The sequence below is a fragment of the Lipotes vexillifer genome, unplaced genomic scaffold (assembly GCF_000442215.2).
Source record: "Lipotes vexillifer unplaced genomic scaffold, Lipotes_vexillifer_v1.1 scaffold1180, whole genome shotgun sequence".
Taxonomy (NCBI): domain Eukaryota; kingdom Metazoa; phylum Chordata; class Mammalia; order Artiodactyla; family Lipotidae; genus Lipotes; species Lipotes vexillifer.
The window spans coordinates 996,154-1,018,332 of record NW_006771828.1 but is presented as its reverse complement, the minus strand read 5'-3'; the positions used below and the strand labels follow the sequence as shown (position 1 = coordinate 1,018,332).

The 22,179-nt window shown below is 36.4% G+C and overlaps 1 protein-coding gene across 1 annotated transcript in view; it reads right to left on the bottom strand.

Moving 5' to 3' along the window:
- Positions 1-21,516, bottom strand: part of FAM135A (family with sequence similarity 135 member A) — a 102,218-nt gene extending 80,702 nt beyond the window's left edge. Inside the window, exons 1-2 of the mRNA XM_007447209.1 lie at positions 21,425-21,516; positions 9,429-9,508 (exon numbers count right to left, since the gene is read on the bottom strand). Of these exons, the coding sequence (XP_007447271.1) occupies positions 9,429-9,508; positions 21,425-21,501 (157 nt within the window). The 5' untranslated portion in view covers positions 21,502-21,516. The remainder of the gene's footprint in view (positions 1-9,428; positions 9,509-21,424) is intronic.
- Between the last annotated feature and the right edge of the window lie 663 nt (positions 21,517-22,179).

Sequence of the window (22,179 nt, the reverse complement as noted above, 5' to 3'; positions counted from 1 at the left end):
ACAGGGACAATGGTGGGAAATAAAGTCAGACATGTAGGATGGGGGTCAAGTCATGAAAAATCTTCACAATTCAGAAAAATCTATCACAACATTTCAGTGTCTGTCAAAGGAAGGCCCTGAAAGGTTGGTGTCTGGGCAGAGCTTAAGGAAACAACTAACAGGGGAGAAAGAGATGGTTCTTCTAGCAGCACTGCAAAATACTGACGCTTCATTACAAGTGGCCAGTTAGCCACTGCCAAGGCAAAGCACCTGGGCCAACTCTTCCTGATACCTAGCCCCTATTTCCAGACTTCCCTTTTTCTTTTATTTTTTAATCAATTAATTAATTAATTTTAATTTATGGCTGCATTGGGTCTTAGTTGCTGCACGCGGGCTTTCTCTAGTTGCGGCGAGCAGGGGCTACTCTTCATTGCGTGCGCAGGCTTCTCATTGCAGTGGCTTCTCTTGTTGTGAAGCATGGGCTCTAGGCATGTGGGCTTCAGCAGTTGTGGCTCGTGGGCTCAGTAGTTGTGGCTCACGGGCTCTAGAGCACAGGCTCAGTAGTTGTGACACATGGGCTTAGTTGCTCCATGGCACGTGGGATCTTCCCAGACCAGGGCTTGAACCCGTGTCCCCTGCATTGGCAGGCAGATTCTTAAGCACGGCGCCACCAGGGAAGTCCCCTCCTTTTTCTTTTCTTTCCTTTTTTTTTTTTAAGAATTTATGTATTTATTTATTTATTATTTTATGTTTTGGCTGTGTTGGGTCTTCGTTGCTGCTCAGGGGCTTTCTCTAGTTGCGGCAAGCAGGGGCTACTCTTCACTGCGGTGCACAGGCTTCTCATTGCGGTGGCTTCTCCTGTTGCAGAGCATGGGCTCTAGGCACGCGGGCTCAGTAGTTGTGGCGCACGGGCTCAGTTGCTCCACCTCATTTGGGATCTTTCCAGACCAGGGCTTGAATCCGTGTTCCCTGCATTGGCAGGTGGATTCTTAACCACTGTGTCACCAGGGAAGCCCCCTTTTTCTTTTAACCACTACCACCTGTATAAAAGCACTGGGTGGTGGCAGGTAGGAAAAAGAACACAATACATATATGCACAAGGAATCTTACCCAGAATAGACAGCCTTAGAAAAACCCTGGTCAAACACAAATATTTCCTTTTGGTTCAACCAGGTTTGACTTCTTATTAGTCCAAATGTTTATCTAGTTGTGAAGCTTTTATCAAAGTGGAAAATATACTTTTTTAGTAATAAGACTTTCCCTGCATATTATTGCTTGAATTTTGGGCAATTTCTCTTTCTTTCTCCCCATAAACAGCAGTCTTACAGAAGAACTAAATAGATTTTTTTTCCAAAGAGGACACTAAAATGGCCAACAGTCACATAAAAAGATGCTCAGCAAGGCTAATCATCAGGGAAATGCAAAACAAACCCACAATTACCTATCACCTCACACCTGTCAGAATGACCCTCCTCAAGAAGAAAAGAGACAACAGCGCTGGCGAGGGTGTGGAGAAAAGGGAACCCTCACACGATGTTGGTGGGAGTGTAAGTTGGTCTGACCACTGTGCAAAACAATATGAAGGTTCCTCAAAAAACTAAAAATAGATCTGCCATATGATCCAGCAATTCCACTTCTGGGTATATACCCAAAGGCAACGGAAATGGGATTTTGAAGAGATGTATGCACTCCTGTGTTTACTGCAGCATCATTCACAATACCCAAGATGTGGAAACAATCTCAATGCCCATCAACAGATGAAAGGATAAAAAAGGTGTGGTATATATATACACAATGGAATATTATTTGGCCACAAGAAAGGAGGACATCCTGCCATTTGCAACAATATGGATGGATCTTGAGCACATTATGCTAAGTGAAGTAAGTTAGAGAAAGACAGTATGTATGATATCATTTATGTGGAATCCTAAAAAAAAAGTCAAACTCATAACGAACAGAGAGTAAAATAAGAACAATCTTATCTTCCCACCCCCGCCATCCCCTGGTATGGGGGAGTGGGAAGATAACACTGATGTAGCTTAAGGGTATGAGCTTGCAATGAGTATAGTATAAATAAGTCATAGAGATCTAATGCATAGCATAATGAATAAAGACAACAATACTGTACTATAATTAGGTAATGTGATAAATATCACTACAATGGCAATCAAAGTACAATATACAAATGTATCAAAGTAATACATTGTACACAATGTTAAATTTATACAGTGTTACATTATTCAATAAAAATGCCAAATTTATTCAATAAAAAAGGAAAAATAGCTGACTTTTAATTACTATTTATTACTTATTTATTGCTTCTCACTACTACTACTAGCTATCATCTATAGAGCACTTACTATGTGCCAGGCACTGTGCTTTACACATATTGTTATTAATCCTTTAGGCAATCTTATAGGGCAGGGATTAACATATCCATTTTATAGATACCAAGCCTCTGATAACATAACTAAGTTGTCCAGGAAATAAATGCCACTGCTGTTTGCTGCAAAGCCTGTGCTTGGTCTTCTATGCCACACTGATAAATTAGTTCAAAGACATACCTGCAGTTCACTCTTACACTCACTACAGAACCCCACACTAGAGGGGAAGAGCTGTCTCACTGAGGAAGAAAAGACCCAGAGAAGGTGCTGAAGAGGGCAGACCATATCAATCAGCTCTCCTGTGTACAAGCAAGGCCAACCCTTAAACACGGAGAAGGGAGAGGCACACAAACGGCTCCAGTAGCTACCTCTTCCAGAACTGTCCTTACATCAAGCACGTGCTGAGACCCTAGAGGTCACCTTATTCCAGCTCTTTAAAATCTGCGGCAATTAAGATAGAATGGGAAGCCAGGACAAAGTACCCACTATTTACTGAGCACTACACCAGGCCTCTTGACCCAATTTTCTCATTTAATTTTCAAAAAACACACTGTGAAACAGGGATTATTTCCATTTCACTGATTAGGAAGGGCTTAGAGAAACTGAATAATTTGTTTAAGACCATAAAGCTAGTAAACAGCAGAACAAGACTTGAAACTAGTTATGTCTAAATTCAAATACTCTGTGCAGATTACATGAGCTTTATATGAATAGAAATGGAAGCCCAGGTACCCAGATTTCTGTAATAAGTTATAAAGTCCAGGGACTTTTCTGAGGTCTCTTCCTCCCTTCAGTTTTCCCCTCTTGCCCTTGGTCATCCTGGTTCATGCTTCTTGTCCAAGAAATGGTTTTATTGATTTTTTAAAACAAATTTAGATTTACTTATTAATATGAGATGTTATCCTATGTGCTTAATTACTATGTTGCATAAAAGAATTATATAAATCATAGGAAAACATCCGATTAATAATATGTTTCAGCTCTTTACAACATTAAATGGCTCACAAATGGCATAGTAAATGAGTCAAACTTGACTGCTTCTTATTCTTTCTTGTATTACTAGAAGCCCAATAACAATATCCTACATGTATATGGCCCTTTACAGTTTGCTATGAACTTTCACTTATTGTAAAGCAGGTTACACATTTCACAGATAAGAAACTGAAGCTCGCAGAGGTTAAGTGAGTTTTCCAAGGTAACATAAAAGGAAGCTGGTATCCTGATTCCAAGGAATTACTTTGTTAACCACAACAAAGCTGCACCTTTGACTCTACAACTACTAAAATACCTAAGATATACCTATAGCTATCTCAATTTCATAGGTGACCCAGATCAATACCAAAATGGGAACTAGATTTGCCTTGTCTTGCCAGAAACTTAAGATCCTCCTTCTTTATGTTGGATAGTCATTTCAATTTTATAAACCCTTTTCCTCTTGTGTTACCATGGAAATGTAAATGCTGTTTACTTGTTTTCAACATTTGGAATAAACCCATAGGCAAAAAACACAAGATTTAACTACAGTTACAAATCCGAATATGAATGTTAGCAATCTTGATAATATAAAACAAAGGATATGTCCAACAGGTTGGGAAGTGGAGGGAAAGAGAAAATTTGAAAAAAGGGGTAAGATTGTTTATATCCTTACTTTAGAAAATGAGGGGTCTGTCATATGTGCTGAAATAAGAAACAGAGCTTTAAATATTTCATTTGAAGCTCCGGTAATGATCAAAGAGAAATGTGAGAATAATGGTACCTCTTAAAAAATAGGGGGAGAGGGAGGAAGTGGTGTGACATAAATTGTTACAGGACGTGGAATGTCCATGTAGGGGAACCATCAGGGCTACAGAAACAGTTAAAAGCGGGTGCATCCAGAGAAGGAGCTATGGTTTGCACTACTAATCTTTCTGGACTAATGGATCTTTTAACTCTTTGCTGGTATTATTTGCATAAAAATATTTTTTTCAGAGAAAAGGGATGGATAGATACGAAAAATCAAATAAAACGGTATACGCTTCTTTTTAAAAACTACTATCACTATTAGAAATGGCAAGTTGTTCTTGACTTTTTATCAAAATTGTACATAGTCTTCTAACATTTCAAACTGGGGCCAGCTTCCCAGAACCGGCAATGACTTCTCTGTTGTAAAAATCTCTGAATGCACTGTTATGATTCTGTTTTCAACAGCCCCATAAATACTCACTGTCTCTCATGACTGATGTTATTATAAGATGACAGCTATGTCCTGACTCAAGCCTCTCACTGTCAGCACAATCTTGTGCTGGAAATAATTTAAACATGTTGCAATAAGCTGTATAACACCATCTAATTCCCAAACCATCTAACCTGCCTACTACAACTCACAGGCAAAATCATCATTTTTTTCTCTTCTTCTTAAAAGTTTTCCAGAAATATACACCTGGTGTAGGATATATGGTAAAATATAGAGCTGGAAAGAAAAGGTCTTGAGATGGAAGCACAAATCTAAATTAGAAGAAAAACAGGGTATGTAACAAAAAGTACAGAGAAAATTCAAGCCCTTGGAAGGAAATGTGAACTGTTAAGGAACAGAAGCGAAAAGAGACTTAAACATATTTATGTTGTTAGCAAGGATGAGTCTAGAAATCAGCCAAATACATAGGAGTAATTTCTGGAGGCAGAAAAATTTTGGAAGGATACTTTTTCCTAACAAATTTACTAATACTAAAAAGGTACACATACTCGAGAAACTCTTAAATATCATTTTAAAATGAAACAAATCGTGGGGGAGGAAAGACATAAAAAGAGAAAAGAACTAATACCTCTTAGATTGGAATAAACTGGCTGCCTTTCTTTGCTCTTTGTTTTTCAGATTGCTGGTGAGGAAACTCACCTGAACATTATTTTGGATCTACTATATCTGTGAGCCTCTAATAAGTCATGACATTCCATCAACCATTATTCTCTATAATTTTCATACAAACTTAAACATTCAACACCATAGGCTACTCTGGGGTATACTGGCAGGAAATACAATTGGGATGCCAGATTTATATTCCCAGGGAGGTTTCAGAGGATGGTTCAGAAGCTGTGGAACATGACACACATAAAAGGTAGCCAAGCTGGGGATGGTCTTGGGCAGGAAAAGCAGCACGTCTTACAGTTCATTCAGGGCCACTGCATTTGTAAAAGTGTTGATATCTTTGTGTACCATAGCTCTGATGAACAAAGATGCAAAAATCCTCAACAAAATACTAGCAAACCAAATTCAAGAGCACATTAAAAGGATCAAACACTATGATCAAGTGGGATTTATCCCTGGGATGCAAGGATGGTTTGACATATGCAAATCAATAAACGTGATATACCACATTAACGAAATGAAGATAAATGAAGGATTAAATGAAGGATAAGAATCATATGATCATCTCAACAGATGCAGAAAAATAATTTGACAAAACTCAACATACTTTCATGATAAAAACTCTCAATCAATTAGGTACAGAAGGAATGTACCTCAACATAATAAAGCCCATTTATGACAAGCCCACAGCTAACAAATCTTCAGTGGTAAAAAGTTCAAAGTGTTCCTCTCAAGTCAGGAACAAGAAAAGGATGCCCACTCTTACCACTCCTGTTCAACACAGTACTAGAAGTCCTAGCCACAACAAACTGGCAAAAAAAAGGAAATTAAAGGCATCCAAATAGGAAGAATTAAATTCTTTAATTAAATTAAAGAATTTAAAGGAAGAATTAAAATCATCTCTGTATGCAGATGACATGATCTTATACATAAAAACCCTAAAGTCTCCACCAAAAAGCTGTTAGAATTAATCAATGAACTTAATAAAGCTGCAGGACACAGAATCAACATATAAAAATCAGTTGCATTTCTATACACTAACAATGGACTGACTGAAAGAGAAATCAAGAAGAAAATCCCATTTACAATAGCATCAAAAGCAATAAAATACTTAGGAATAAATTTAACCAGAGGAGATGAAAGACCTGTACACTGAAAACTATAAGACACTGAGGAAAGAAACTGAAGAAGACACAAATAAATGGAAAGATAACCTGTGTTCTTGGATTGGAAGAATGAATATTGCTAAAATATCCATACTACCTGAAGTGACCTACAAATTCAATATAATCTCTATCAAAATTCCAATGGTATTTTTCACAGAAATAGAAAAAATTATCCTAAGATTTGTACGAGACCACAAAAGTTCCTGAATAGCCAGAGCAATCTTGAGAACAAAAGAACAAAGCTGGAGGCGTCACACTTTTTGATTTCAAACTACATTGCAAGGCTATAGTAATCAAAGAAGTATGGTATTGGCATAAAAACAGGCATATAGATCAATGACACAAAAAAGAGCCCAGAAATCAGCCCACCACATATGGTCAACTAATATCTGACAAGGCACCAAGAACACATAATAAGGAGAAGAGTCTCTTCGAAAAGTGGTGCTGGGAAAACTGGACATTCACATTCAAAAGAATCAAACTGGACCCCTATTTTATATCACTCACAAAAATTAACTCAAAATGGATTAGACTTAAATTTGAGACCTGAAATCACAAAGCTCCTAGAAGAAAACAAAGGGGAAAAGCTCCTTGACATTGGTCTTGGCAACAATTATTTGGATTTGACACCAAAGCAAAGGCAAAAATAGACAGGTGGGACTACATTAAACTACAAGGCTTCTGCACAGCAGAGGACACCACCAACAGAAGAAAAAGCAACCTACTAACTGGGAGAAAATATTTGCCAATCATATATCTGATAGGGGATAATGTCCAAAATATATAAAGAACCAAACAACTCAACAGCAAAACAACAATCTGATTTTAGAATAGGCAGAGGAACCGAACAGACATTTTTTGGCAAAGAAGACATACAAATGGCCAACGGGTACATGAAACGGTGCTCAACATCACTAATCATCAGGGAAACGCAAATCAAAAGCACAAAGAGATACCACTTCACATCTGTCAGAATACCTATTATGAAAACGTCAAGAAATAACAAATGTTGGCCAGGATGTGGAGAAAAGGGAACACTTGCGCACTGTTGGGGAGAATGTAAATTGGTGCAGTCACTATGGCAAACAGTATGGAGGAGCCTCAAAAAATTGAATATAGAACCTCCAAATGATCCAGCAATCCCACTCCTGAATATATATTTGAAAGAAATGAAATCAGTATCTAAAAGAAAATTCTGCACTCCCATTTTCATTGCAGCATCATTCACAATAGCCAAGACGTGGAAATAACCCAAGTGTCTGTCAGTGGAGGAATGGATAAAGAAAATGCAGTTCTTCTTTAAACAATGGAATACTATTCAGCCATAAAAAAAGATGGAAATCTTGTCATTTGCAGCAACATGGATGAAACTGGAGGGCATTAAGCTGCATGAAATAAGTCAGACACAGAAAGACAAATACTGGATGTTATCACTTACATGTGGAAACGAAACAAAAAAGTCAGTTTCATAGAAACAGACAGTAGAATGGCAGTTGCCAGGGGCTGGGGTGTGGGAGAAATGGGGAGATGTAGGTCAAAGGGTACAAACTTTTAGTTATAAGAAAAATAAGTTCTGCAGATCTAACGCACAGCATGACTATAGTTAGTAATAAAGTACTGTATACCTGAAATCTGTTAAGAATAAATCTTAGGCCTTCTTTCCCACAAACACACAAAACAACTAACTATGTGAAGTGATAGATGTGCTAATTATCTTGACCATGGCAATTTTTTCACATTGTATCTGTATAACAAATCACATATGTATATGTACTATACAATGTATGTGTATAACAAATCACATCGTACACTTTAAATATGTAAAATGATATTTGTCAATTATTCCTCTATAAAGCTGAAAATATATATAAATAAAAAGGTAGTCCAGAAAAAAGAAGTTTTTCTACAGTATTTTCCAACTGGCAATTTTAGGAGATACAACAGAGCAGGACATTTAGTCTGCTGATTAAGAAAGGTCAAAAAGGCAGTACCAATCTGTCCTGAAACATTAGTTGTTTTAACCTGTTTCCTAGAAAGTAGACTTACAAAAGACCTATTGACAATAAATGTATACTCCAACATGTACACCAGCCCAAGAAGAAAATTAACTTTGAAAAGAAAAAAGGTACATATTTTTGGTCATAAGCAATAGGCCTCCCTGAGCATTTTGACAGTCTTCAGAAAGAGTAAACTCTCCATTATGTACAATTCATTAAACTTTAACATTAACCAGCATTTTGGTATCCATAGTTCTCTAAGAAAGATAATGCTCAACACTTCAAATTCCCAGAATGTATTTTTAAATTTCAAAAATGAACTGAACTGTGCTCAACATAGCTTTAATGTTAGGTATACTTATTATTTTGTGATGCTTTGAAAACTAGTAATTCATATTAGAAATATATGATAACTCTCTAGTACGTTTCATTAACCATTTCGTTTTCTAACTGCTTAGACTGAAACAGAGTACACTGTATCAGGAAAGCTCAAAAAATGCCCAATGATTATGTCAGGGCCACCAGTTTTGGCTCCAATCCTTTAATGCTGGTGTGTCTCCTCAGAATATGAGTAATAAAAGAGCTGCTATAACTTGTCTATTTTATGCTTTCTGGCCCTTTGTTTTCTAATTAGAGTAATCAACCAGAAAAAAAAAAGTGGTTGAAAAATATTCTCAAAACGCATACTATAAAACTTTATCATAAAACACCTTTGTGATCATATGTCAAATTATGTGTCCACATTTACTGTGTATTTGTTAAATTTATATATTACATGATATAAATGATACCACCCCCACTTATGTTTGGTTTCATGGAAATTTCACATACTTTCTTTTATTCACTCATCATAAGAAAGCTAAGAGGGAGACAAGGAACCTATAATCAAGCCTGTTTTACTAAGGCATCAAATATATTTTTTATAAGAGGTATGAGAATGATGCTCTGTGGCATCTTATATTTGTAATTAAAAGATAAAAATAATTATGAAATTTATTATTGGTCATTATAATATTGCTTCACATTTTTAAAAAACAGTTGAAAATATCCCTTGGCTTACCTGCTGCATGTAACAAACTAGCTTCTACTCTGTGGGGAACTCTTGGTGGAATTTTCATAGACGCACGAATCTGGTAAAAACTAAAGCAAAAGAGACAAAGAAGTCACTTCAAAACATTTAAAAATATGCAATGCCGCAATTTCTATATATCTATATGTATTAAAAAATAAAGTTGGTCTGCTTCTATCAGTCTCCCACAGTATTTACTGCTGGTGGAAAACAGTGTATCAGATCCACACACAGATTAAATACCAGCATGGCATAAAACCCAAAGGGAAACAGGCATGTGTAAAGACAGACAAGAGAAACAATCTTACTTTAAATGAGAGAATGCATGGCAACCACAGCAGTTACTAACGATTTAAAGACTTTCACTGTTTTATTTGATTTATTCATTTTTTTCTTTTAAAAGATAATAAATTATTCTTAAGCATAATTTTGAGAAAATGCAGGATTAATAGTAGACAGTTTTAAAAAAATTAGTTTCATACTGTAAGATATGTATTTGGTTTAAAGAATTCAGTATTTTTTCGAGGTCATAACTATTCTGTTTAGTTTATGCACTTTTACTTGCTTATTTATTCTACAAAATTAAGAAAAAATATATATTAAAAAAAATCTACCAGTCATTAACAATATCAGTTTAAACAGAAAAAATTATGAGATAAAAGTATTATAATATGCTTGTGTTTTAACATCATTACACTACTAGTTTGTGTATGTAATGGAGGATACATGTATCTTTGTACACACACACACACACACACACACACACACACAGAGGGTTACTCAAAGCTAAATGAAGATTATAAATCAGGGATGACTTTAGACGGACCCTAGGGAGCTGAATATTTACTCTTTATTTCTCTTTAATAATTTCCTAGATGATAGTTTAAATATTACATTTGTAAATAATACAAAGATTAAAATATATAAATATATTTATTACTATTATTTCTAGGAAGGTGCGGCCTTGAAGAGAACATATGGTCAGATCACAAAGCCCGAATTAAAGAGTGAATGAAACAGTAGCCAATTAAATTTAGAACCTTTAAAATCACAATTTGGCCTTAAAGAGACATGGCAAAACTCCACAGAGATAGATGCTTAGTTGAGATTAAGATGAGGTCACCTTGAAGACGTGAGATGACTGAGAAGAAAAATCAAAGTGGAAAGAGCAGGAGCCTTGGGACCAAAGGACAGCAAAGTTTTAATTTTAATTAAAGATTAAGTGAAATATTGCTATTTTAAAATATTCAGGTATGTGGCATAAGAGCTTAAGAATAAGCAACTGATAGACATTTCACTTTAAGCTTCTTAAGCACAAGAACTATACCCTATTTGTAAGTGTACACCCTCAATCCTAATATAATGATTTGCACACATAAATTCAGAGACATTTAAACAACACTCTGCATTTACTGTATACTGTTAGAGTATCCTAATTTAAAACACCCTGAATTTAAATGTGCATGTGGGACTTCCGTGGCGCAGTGGTTAAGAATCCGCCTGCCAATGCAGGGGACACGGGTTCAATCCCTGGTCTGGGAAGATCCCACATGCCGCAGAGCAACTAAGCCCGTGTGCCACAACTACTGAGGGTGCACTCTAGAGCCCACGAGCCACAACTACTGAGCCCGTGTCTAGAGCCTGTGCTCCGCAACAAGAGAAGCCACCGCAATTAGAAGCCCACGCACTGCAACAAAGAGTAGCCCCCGCTTGCTGCAACTAGAGAAAGCCCGCATGCAGCAACAAAGACCCAATGAAGCCAAAAATAAACAAATGAAAAAAAAAGTGCCTAAAACATATGGTTCAACATATTAAAAAATAAATAAATGTGCCTGTGTATACATATACATACACGTACCATTAATTCATGACTTATTGAGGACCCACCTATGTTTAGCCACTGGGCTAAGTTCTAGAGATACAGGAAAAACAAACCACTGGAAGTAATTACCTACATTATTTTAAGCGATGTTCACTTTGCATTTATAAATGCAGTCTATTATGACTGTAAATATATTTTTTAATTAAAATTAATGATACTTTAAAGGTATAAATCTTCAAAAATGAACAAAACTTTCAAATGTGCATATGTTAACTTTTTTATGTAAAATATCAAATAAGAGATAAAATTTTAAAAGCAAAGGATAAAATATTTCCTTTTCTAAGGGCTGTGGTGAGCTAGGTTATTCAGAACTTCTTGCTAAAAAAACAACTAAAACAGCCAAATAAAGTGTAAAAATATATCTTTATAAAATTATTGAAGTAACAAAATAGTATGGAATTATCAAATAAAATCAGTCAGGTAGACAACGCAATGAAGCTGCTTTTGTCCTACAGGCATCTGCTGATTCATTCTGACAAACTTTACTTTCGGCTTTAAAAGCCTGGGTTATATTCCTAATATATAAAAAGCATCTAAAAATTGAGAAGAAAAAGGCCAATTAACCTAAAAAAATGAAAAAGAAAATTAATAAACAGTTCACCAAAAAAGAATCGCAAATGTCTCTTAAATACATGAAAAAATTTTCAATCTTACTTATAATTTTAAAAACTACAAATTAAAACTATAATGGGCTATCCTTCCTCATCTGTCACATCGAAAGAAAACCAGCAGTTTGACAAAATACTCTGCTGGTGAGGCTCTGGGCAAAAAGAAATTCTTCTGTACTGCTGGTGAAGTAAAATTGTGCAACGCCACATGGAGGGGAATTTATCAATAAGGAGCAAAAACACATAGACATTTACTCTTTGACCTAGCACTTTTAAGACTATTTCCCAAAGATACTTTAGCAAAAATATTCAATGAGGTAGCACAAGGCTATTCATTGCAGCCTTAACTGCAACAGGAAAACCCAAGAAAAAAGCAAAATGTCCATCATTAAGGGACTGGCTGAATAAACTATGGTGCAACTATACAATGCAGTACCACATGGTTATAAAAAGTAATCTTTTATATATATATTTTAGTATATCTATATTTACATATATATTTAGTATATCTCTACATATAGCAAAGGAGTGATCTCTAAGATACATTTTTTACCAACAAAAGCAAGCATGGAACATGTGTACTATGCTACCTTTGTGTAAGAAGAAAGGATATGATTATATATATTTTTTGCCTTTTAAAGAGTAATAAAAGGGAAGGATATACACAAAACTAATAAAAAATAAAATGGTTACCTATAGGTGGGGGAATGGGGTTCAGGAGAAGGGACCAGGATGAAAACAAGGCCTCTCTCAATGTATGTACCTCAGAGTTTTGATTTTGGAACCACAAAATATTTTTATATAATAACAAAATAAATTAAATTAAAAAAAAGCAATCCCCTAAACCACCCTAAAACAACTGAACTTAATGTGTACCTTCTTAACTGCAATTTCACAAAGTTCTTTCAAGAGATTTTTAAAACATAGTACTTTAAGTGCCTATTCCTCATGGGATATATCCTACAATAAAAGAGAACCCCAAAGAAGCTTTAAACAACATTTATAGTCTTGTTGGTGGTACTATTATTTTGAAATTATCTTAGACATATTTGCACACACATGAATAAAACAAGTTAAGTAATCATGTTATTAGGAACCAAGATTTTCAGTGTAAATGAAAAGAGATAAATATAAAATTAAAAAAGTAAAATCCTTGTAATCTAAAATTAGAATAGGAAAATAGTAAAAATTTATCGTGTATTTTTCTTAAAAAAATGTATTTTCTATCTCTGTCAACTGAGAAGGCCTAGAAGCAATGACTCAATAAAAATGTGTATCTTTAACACATATATTACGATCTCTAAACACTATTTCCTACTAAAGGGAACTAGAGCCCACTGGCTGATTCCAAATCTAGAGCAGGGAATATACTAGAATCTGGAAAAGCTAGTCACAGTAGGAAACATGGAAGCTCTCAAATACTGCCTGGGTCACTCCATGAGAAGTTCACAGAAATCAACCTACAAGGCTCTCTCTGAACATCAAGAAGATTAATGATGCAGAATTACCATCAGATACATTAAAAATCCATGAGTTCATATTGGTATAGTCATAACTTGTTTTTATCACACTTTATTCAAAGGTATTGGGGTGGCCAAAAGGTTCATTTGGTATTTTCCCATAAGATGGCTCTAGTAGCCCTTGGTTGTTTTTAACTTCGTTCAAAACAATTTTATTAGATTGTATGTGACAGCTGTCATATCAACATGCATTTAAAAAAAGACTTATCAAAATTGGTGAATTTTTGTGCAGCCTTTTTAATATTGAAGATGGAAGAAAAAAAGCAACATTTTCAGCATATTGTGCTTTATTATTTCAAGAAAGGTAAAAACGCAACTGAAATGCACAAAAAGATTTGTGCAGTGTATGGAGAAGGTGCTGTGACTGATAGAATGTGTCAAAAGTGGTTTGCAAACTTTTGTGCTGGAGATTTCTCGCTGGATGATGCTCCATGGTTGGGTAGACCAGCTGAAGTTGATAGTGATCAAATCAAGACATTAATTGAGAACAACCAACGTTATACCATGCGGGAGACAGCTGACATACTCAAAATATCCAAATCAGGTGCTGAAAATCATGTGCACCAGCTTGGTTATGTTAATGGCTTTGATCTTTGGGTTCCACATGAGATAAGTGAAACAACCTCCTTGACCGTATTTCTGCATGCGATTCTCTACTTAAATGTAATGAAAATGTTCCATTTTTAAAACATATTGTGATGGGCGATGAAAAGTGGATACTGTACTATAATGTGGAATGGAATAGAGCAGAGGGCAAGCAAAATGAACACCACCAACCACATCAATGGCCGGTCTTCATCCAAAGAAGGTGATGGTGTATATATGGTGGGATTGGAAGGGGCTCCTTCCGGAAAGCCAAACGATTAATTCCAACAAGTACTGCTCCCAATTAGACCAAGTGAAAGCAGCACTTGACGAAAAGTGTCCAGAATTAGTCAACAGAAAACGCATAATCTTCCATCACGATAACACAAGACCGCATGTTTCTTTGATGACCAGGCAAAAACTGTTATAGCCTGGCTGGGAAGTTCTGATTCATCCACTGTATTCACCAGACATTGCACCTTCGTATTTCCATTTATTTCGGTCTTTACAGAATTCTCTTAATGCAAAAAATTTCAATTCCCTGGAAGACTGTAAAAGGCATCTAGAACAGTTCTTTGCTCAAAAAGATAAAAAGTTTTGGGAAGATGGAATTATGAAGTTGCCTGATAAATGGCAGAAGATGGTGGAACAAAATGGTGAATGTGTTGCTCAATAAAGTTCTTGGTGAAAATGAAAAATATGTCTTTTATTTTTACTTAAAAACCGAAGGCACTTTTTGGCTAACCCAATATTTTGGTTTTTACAAGTTGAAGGTTTCTAGCAACCCTGTGTCAAGCAAGTCTATTGGCATGATTTTCTCAATAGCATTCGCTCACTTCGTGTCTCAGTGTCACATTTTGGTAATTCTCACAGTATTTCAAACTTTTTCATTATTATTACATGTGTTACAGTGATTTGCAATCAGTGATCTTTGATGCTACTCTTGTAATTGTTTGGGGGCCCCACAAACCACTCATATAAGACAGTGAACTTAATAAATGTTGTGTGTGTTCTGACTGCTCTACCGACCAGCCATTCCCCGATCTCTCTCTCCCCGCGGGCCTCCCCATTCTCTGAGACACATGATATTGAAATTAGTCCAATTAATAAACCTACAATGGCCTCTAAGTGTTCAAGTTAAAGGAAGAGTTGGTTGTTTCTCATTTTAAACCAAAAGCTAGAAACGATTAAGCTTAGTAAGGAAGGCATGTTCAAAGCTGAGGCAGAAAACTAGGCCTCTTGTGCCAAACAGGAAGCCACAGTGTGGATGTAAAGGGAAAGCCTTGAAGGAAATTCAAAGTGCTGCTCCAGTGAACACACGAATGATAAGAAAGCAAAACGACCTTATTGCTGATATGAAGAAAGCTTTAGTTGCCTGGAGAGAAGATCAAACCAGCCACAACATTCCCTTAAGCCAAAGCCTAATCCAGAGCAAGGCTCTAACTCTCTTTAACTCCCTGAAGGCTGAGAGAGATGAGGAAGCTGCAGAAGCAAAGTCTGAAGCCAGCAGAGGCTGGTCCATGAGGTTTAAGGAAAGGAGCCGTCTCCATAACAACAAAGTGCAAGGGAAAGCAGCACGTGCTGATGGAGAAGCTGCAGCAAGTTATCCGGAAGATCTGGCTGAGATAATTCGTGAAGGTGGCTGCACTGAACAACAGATTTTCAATATACGCAAAACAGTGTTCTATTAGAAGATGCCGTTTAGGACTTTCATAGCTAGAGAGAAGTCAATGCCGGGCTTCAAAGCTTCAAAGGACGGGCTGACTCTCTTGTTAGGGCTGATGCAGCTGGTGACTTAACTTGAAGCCAATGCTCATTCACCATTCTGAAAATCCTAGGGCTAAATCTCCTCTGCCGGTGCTCTCTAAATGGAACAACAAAGCCTGGATGACAGTACGTCTGTTTACAACATGGCTTACTGAATATTTTAAGCCTACTGTTGAGACCTACTGCTAAGAAAAAAAAATTCTTTTCAAAATGTGACTGCTTGTTGACAATGCACCTGGTCACCCAAGAGCTCTGATGGAGATGGACAGTGGGATTCATGTTGTTTTCACACCTGGTAACACGACATCTATTCTGCCGCCCATGGATCAAGGAGTCATTTCCACTCCCAAGTCTTACAATTTAAAAAATACATTTTATAAGGCTATAGCTTCCAGAGACAGTGACTCCTCTGGTCGATCTGGGCAAAGTCAATTGAAAACCTTACAGAAAGAATTCATCATTCTAGATGCCATTAAGAATATTCATGATCCATGGGAAGAGGTCCACATATCAACATTAAAAGGGGTTCAGAAGAAGTTGATTCCAACCCTCCTGGATGACTTGGAGGGACTCACTCGTCATTACTTATTTTATTATCAGCAGTATGCTGGATTGCTGACTCTCCCAAACACACCTGGAGACAAATCAAACTGATAACATTTCACTTGCTTTACAAAAGAATGTTAAAACATACAGCACTTTGCCCAAGTTCCCACACTTTCTAAATATTTGAGAATACCTAACGTTAGTCCATTTGCTTCCTTCTGAAATGAATTAAACTCAACTCCATTCTAGAAGCCATTCACTGATATTCTAAAGCTGTGTTTTTTAAACTGTGGTACGTACACTGGCGCATCTCTGTGACATGTTACCAACCTGCAGTGAAATAAAGCAAACCGACTCCATCTCAGAACACACTGTTTTAACTAGTCTTTTTTTTTTTTTCCTTCCTAGCAAGAGTTTCTCACTGAAGAAAGCAGTGCATTAATCTACATTCTGGCGAAAGTGCCTCACCTCTTCTTGAATTAGTAACAAACTGTATGCAGATGAGTACTCAATAGCAATATCCTAAAGAATTCCAGAAAAAGATGTTCTCATAATTTTGCAATGGTCTCCAAAGAGAGGAAATTTCCCCTCCAGTTTAATACCTAACTGAAATTGCTACAGCTTCAATTTAATCCCACTCTCTTATCCTTTATGCTGTTGAGAACAGGTGTTTAAATAATATTTTTCCCTGTATATTTAAAAGGCGATCTCTCCTCCCCCTTTGGAGTCCTCTTGATAAACGAATTTTGAATAGTCAATTGGGAAGTCCACCAACTTGTAATCATGTACTTCTAGTATAATAAACAACTCAAAACAAGTTAGTTACACTGAGTTCTTATATCTCTCATTTATATAAGACATATGCCCACATACCATTTAATAACATCAAATTCATAATCAATGCTGTAGAGTCTCAATTTTCTTTTCACAGTTTACAATCTACCATACTTAAAAAAAGACAGAATAGGTTAAAATGAAAATACAGCTAGTTTTTCTTTAGATTGATAGTATCTGGGCTATTGGTTTACCATTAAGGAAAAACAATGTAATTATAGTAAAAACAGACCTACTCAGATGCCACATGTTCTCTCTCTTCTGAGCCTGCCTACAGCTTAGGCCCTGCCTAGTCGGTCCCTTATCGTGTAACAACAACAGTGGCAAAATTAAACACTAAACACTGTGGACGCGTAGGACAAGGGCCATCACCAAACGTACACAAGAAGTGCTTCCTCATATACTCCACCTCCATTAGTTCCTGCTGGGCTATGACTTAGTGCTATGCAGTAAGATATTTATTGATGTTATTTTAAAAACACTGAAGTAAAATACTGCACAGGACTACAGGCAGACCTTGTTTTATTACACTTCACTTTATTACACCTCGCACATGATGTGTTTCTTTACAAATTGAAGGTCTGTGCCAACCCTGGGCCAAGCAAGCCTAACGGTGCCATTTTCCCCAGCAGCATTTGCTCACTTCGTGTCTCTGCGTCACATTTGGGTAATTTTTGCAATATTTCATTTTCACTGTTATTATGTTTGCTATGGTGATCTATGATTGGTGATCTTTGATGTTACTGTTGCACTTTCTAGCATTAAGGTATTTTTTACTTAAGGTATGTACATTGTGTTTTTAGACATAATGCTATTGCACACTTAACAGACTACAGTTTAGTATAAACATCACTTTTATATGCACTGAGCAACCAAAAACTTCATGTGACTACTGCAATACCCACTTTACTGCAGTGGTCAGGAGCTGAACATGCAGCCTCTCTGAGTTCTGCCTGCATTTCATTACCTGAATTTGTAAGTTTCTCATCTCAGTCTCCTAAACAGACATTTCATAAATCAGAAAATAAATTGGAAAAGATATATTCTATTTCCTAACATTTAAATATAAATTTAGATAAATTTATCTGTTTATCTATCAAAGCTGACAGTTATTTAACATAACAGCCAAACACAAGCTCTAAATTAACTTGCTTATGGCAAAGGTAGTAAAGACTCAATAAGAAGCATAAAGAAAAGGTTTAAAAGGCAGGAACTGATAAATCAGAATAGAAAAGAGTAAATTATATCCTTGAAAATATTCTTACAAATAAACAAGTCAAGCAATATATCTAAAGACAATGAGCCTCTAATTATTCGATTTTAGAAAGATCAGTTACATAACAATATTCTGCAAAAGTCCTCAATGGATGTGGGAACTAGATTGTAGAATAACAGAAAATTAATGAAAGCAGCAATCATACATGGCTGACAATAAAATGGAACAACAGTTCACTTAGTCCTTATCTCCAGTTCCAAACCTCCAATTATTTATCAACTATCTCCACTTGGTATCTTACCTCAAACTCAACATATGGAAATGAACCAATTCTGAGTCCCACACCATGGCCCCCTTCAACTTCATTGTTTATTTCAATATCACTAATATTGTCCAAGTCAGTGTGATTTGAAACTTCAGCATTATCTTTTTAAATTTCTTATTTTTAAAAATTCTAAATTTGCAAAAAGTAGAACAGTGCACCCATATCCCACTGCCCATTTTTCATCTGTGAAAAAGATTTTGCCATATTTGATTCATATATTCATTTTTTTCTTTGCTGAGCTATTTCAAGGTAATCCTAGAGATCATGTAAATTCACCCTCCACACACATATTTTTTAATGCTTTTTCTGTCTCTGCATCATCCTCCACATGGAGTTACTCATTAAATCCTACTCTTTATTCCCCAAAATACCTCACAGAAATTAATAACAAAAACCAAAAGATGCTAAAGTGTGTGGTAGACTGACTTTAAAATGTCCTCAATTTCTTCCTCCACCCCTGTATCCACACTCTCTCAATGAGACTCCCATTAAGAAGTGGAGTGTAGTTCCCCATCCCTTGAATCTGGGCTGGCCTTACGGCTTGTTTCGGGCAGTACAATGTGGCAGAGGTAACAGTGAGCTAGTTCCAAGCCTAGGTCTTAAAATGTCTTCTTGTACAGTTTCTTTCTCTCTCTTTGGATCCCTGCCTCCTCTATGACAATAAGCTGGAGGATGAGAGATGATAAAGCAGAGCTGAGTGCACCCAGGTGGGGCCATTCTGCACCAGGTAGCACCCTGCCAGCTGACTGTGAATTCATGAGCCCAGCCAAGATGAACCAGGCCAGCCCAGATCAGCAGAATCTTTCAGCTGATCAACAGATCTGTGAGCAAAAATAAATGCTTACTGCTGTGATGCCACTGAGGCTTTGTGTTTGTTGTCAGCTGTATTACTGTGGCAATAAATAACTAATATGAAAATGGGTACTAAGGAAACTTAAAATATGTGGCACTGACTTTGGGACCAAAGTAACGGTTAGTTACAATTACAGAAGCAAAAAAAATAATGCGGAAACTATAGGAGACTTAAAAAACAGTGACCCATGTTTTGTAGTGATGAACTTTTGGTCAGTATGCTTTCAAACAATAACTTAGAAGAAGTCAGACACTGTACCCAAGAAACTTTTGGACTCGAGCAAACTAATTTCCTGGCAGAATATTGGAAATGTCACCTGGTTGCTCCTAGCAAGGGTAGTAAGGTTTTGCAAGAAAGAGATGAGCTAAAGAAAGACCTGATCATTTTACAAGCAGAATCTAGAGGAACCAAGACTTCCTGGGGAGGAAAAGAAAACTGCTTACAAAGATCTAATCAAGGGAGTGGCTGTAAATCCCTTTCTTAGATCTCCAAAGGAGTTAAGGGCAGTGTCTAAGTAGACATCCTCAGCTTGACAAAAAGGCTTTTAGGAAGTTAAAGGGCGTGATCCCACAGAATTCTGACCTCCAAATAGTAGTGATTCATTGAGAGAGTAGTCGTGTCTCAATAAACAATTGTGGGTGTGGGTTTCAGAGCATGGAATGGACTATATCAGACATACAGAATCCCCATAAAGTTTTACAGTGAGTTTCACCGGCCAAACAGCCCCCAGCCCAGACCTGGCTTGGCCTTGTAACTTGCTTAGTCAGCAGAATGCAGTGAGGAAACAAGTGTGCCAATACAAGGGATCCTGCAGCTTCTGCTCTCTTTCTTGGACTCCTGCCTCTGCCATGAGAACAAGCCCAGGCTGTCCTGAGAGACCACGTGGAGCAGAGCAGAGCAGAGCTGTTTGTTTTTTTCAACAAGATGGCAAAGCCAAGACAGACAGACAAACAACAGAAGATTTCTCTCATCCTACCCCAGTTGGTCACAGCCCCACCGCTACCACTGCCAGCACAGGAATTCAGGTTTGTATCCTGAGACATCGTGAGCACCTCCACACTGCTCCCTGCGCCTCTATTTCTTCTACACGACCATCCATCCAATATCACCATGCTCTTCATCATGTCAGTAAGTGCTGATTGTAATAACAGTGACAGTTTCATCCTTCCTTGGAAACCATCAATGGCTACCCAAATCCCTCCGGACATCAAAAGCCCTTCACAAACATAACCTCTCCTCTCTTTACTATCTTTTCACAACTCTACTAGAGAATATCCAACCTCCTACTACTCTTTAAAATAACCTGTTCATCCCTGTTTCCGAGACTTGATTCATGATGCACTCTCCTACTAAGAGGGTCTTTCACCTTATCCTCTGCCTATCAATCTTATCCATACCTTGATCCTATCCCTCCATTATGCTTTTCCTAACGTACGAGCCCAGAAAGATATTTTTCTCTTCTGATTCCCGGAGCACTTTCTATATATACCTTTTGGGGAGTCAACATTTTGTGTTCCTACAACATTTTGTGTTTTGTGTATATGTTTTATTTTTCCCACACACTGTTAGCTTTTAAAAAGCAGAAATTAGATCTCAAACATTTTCATTAAAATCCTCTCAATGCTCAGTACAAATTCATAAACACATGCTAAATATATCCAGCATTATCATTAAATCCATGTGAATATACTCAAATATATATTTAGAAATAAAATTTCTCTGAGAAAATAGTTGAATATAGCTCATTGTTTTCCTTATATATGGTGGAACAAGAATATGTAATTAAATTTAAATGAAAACTGTACAATTTATCTTATGCAAAATATACAATTTTCACATTAAAATACAAACCCTCTCTGAAATAAATCCACATTGTAGAACTTGTTTAGCTCCACGGAGAATTCTACCATTGCTTGAACTTCAGTCATTTTTAATTTATACTCAGAAGACAAATCTGGTAACAGCACCTTGGTTAAAGAAGGGAAAAAAAAAATCATGAAAGCACAATAAAAATGCCAACTTACAAAATCACTAATATTAAACATATTTCAGAGTATGATACATAGGCAGGAAATAAAAGTGAAGCTAATTAATACAGTGCTCCTAAGTTAGCCTGACCCAACTATATAGCACCAGAATCTATACTTACTAAATATACTTACTAATGAAATACTTAGTAAATAGAACTACTCTAGAAGATATGCCCCGTTAGAATGCATTTTCTAAGATTTGTTTCCCTTCATGACAACTATGTGATAATAAATAATACAGCAAATTGCTAAAAGTAACTTCTGACTTTATCATAGATAAAACAGTAACTTTTGAAGAAAAAATTATGCTACCTAATTATTCTCTTCTAGTTCTACATTACATATAAAGGCAACTTCAGAGTAAAAACAAAAGAATTAACATTCTTTAATTTCCATTTAAATTCATGAAGCTTTTTCTCTGTCAGCTGAAGTTCTTAAGCAACTGTTCATTTTTAAATTTCAAAAAAAAATTTTCCCTCATTACAAAAGCCTAAAGCGTTCATTTTCAAGAGGTTAAAAAAAATAGACAAGCAAAAAAAAAAAAAAAAACCATTCACAATTCTATCCATTGAAATA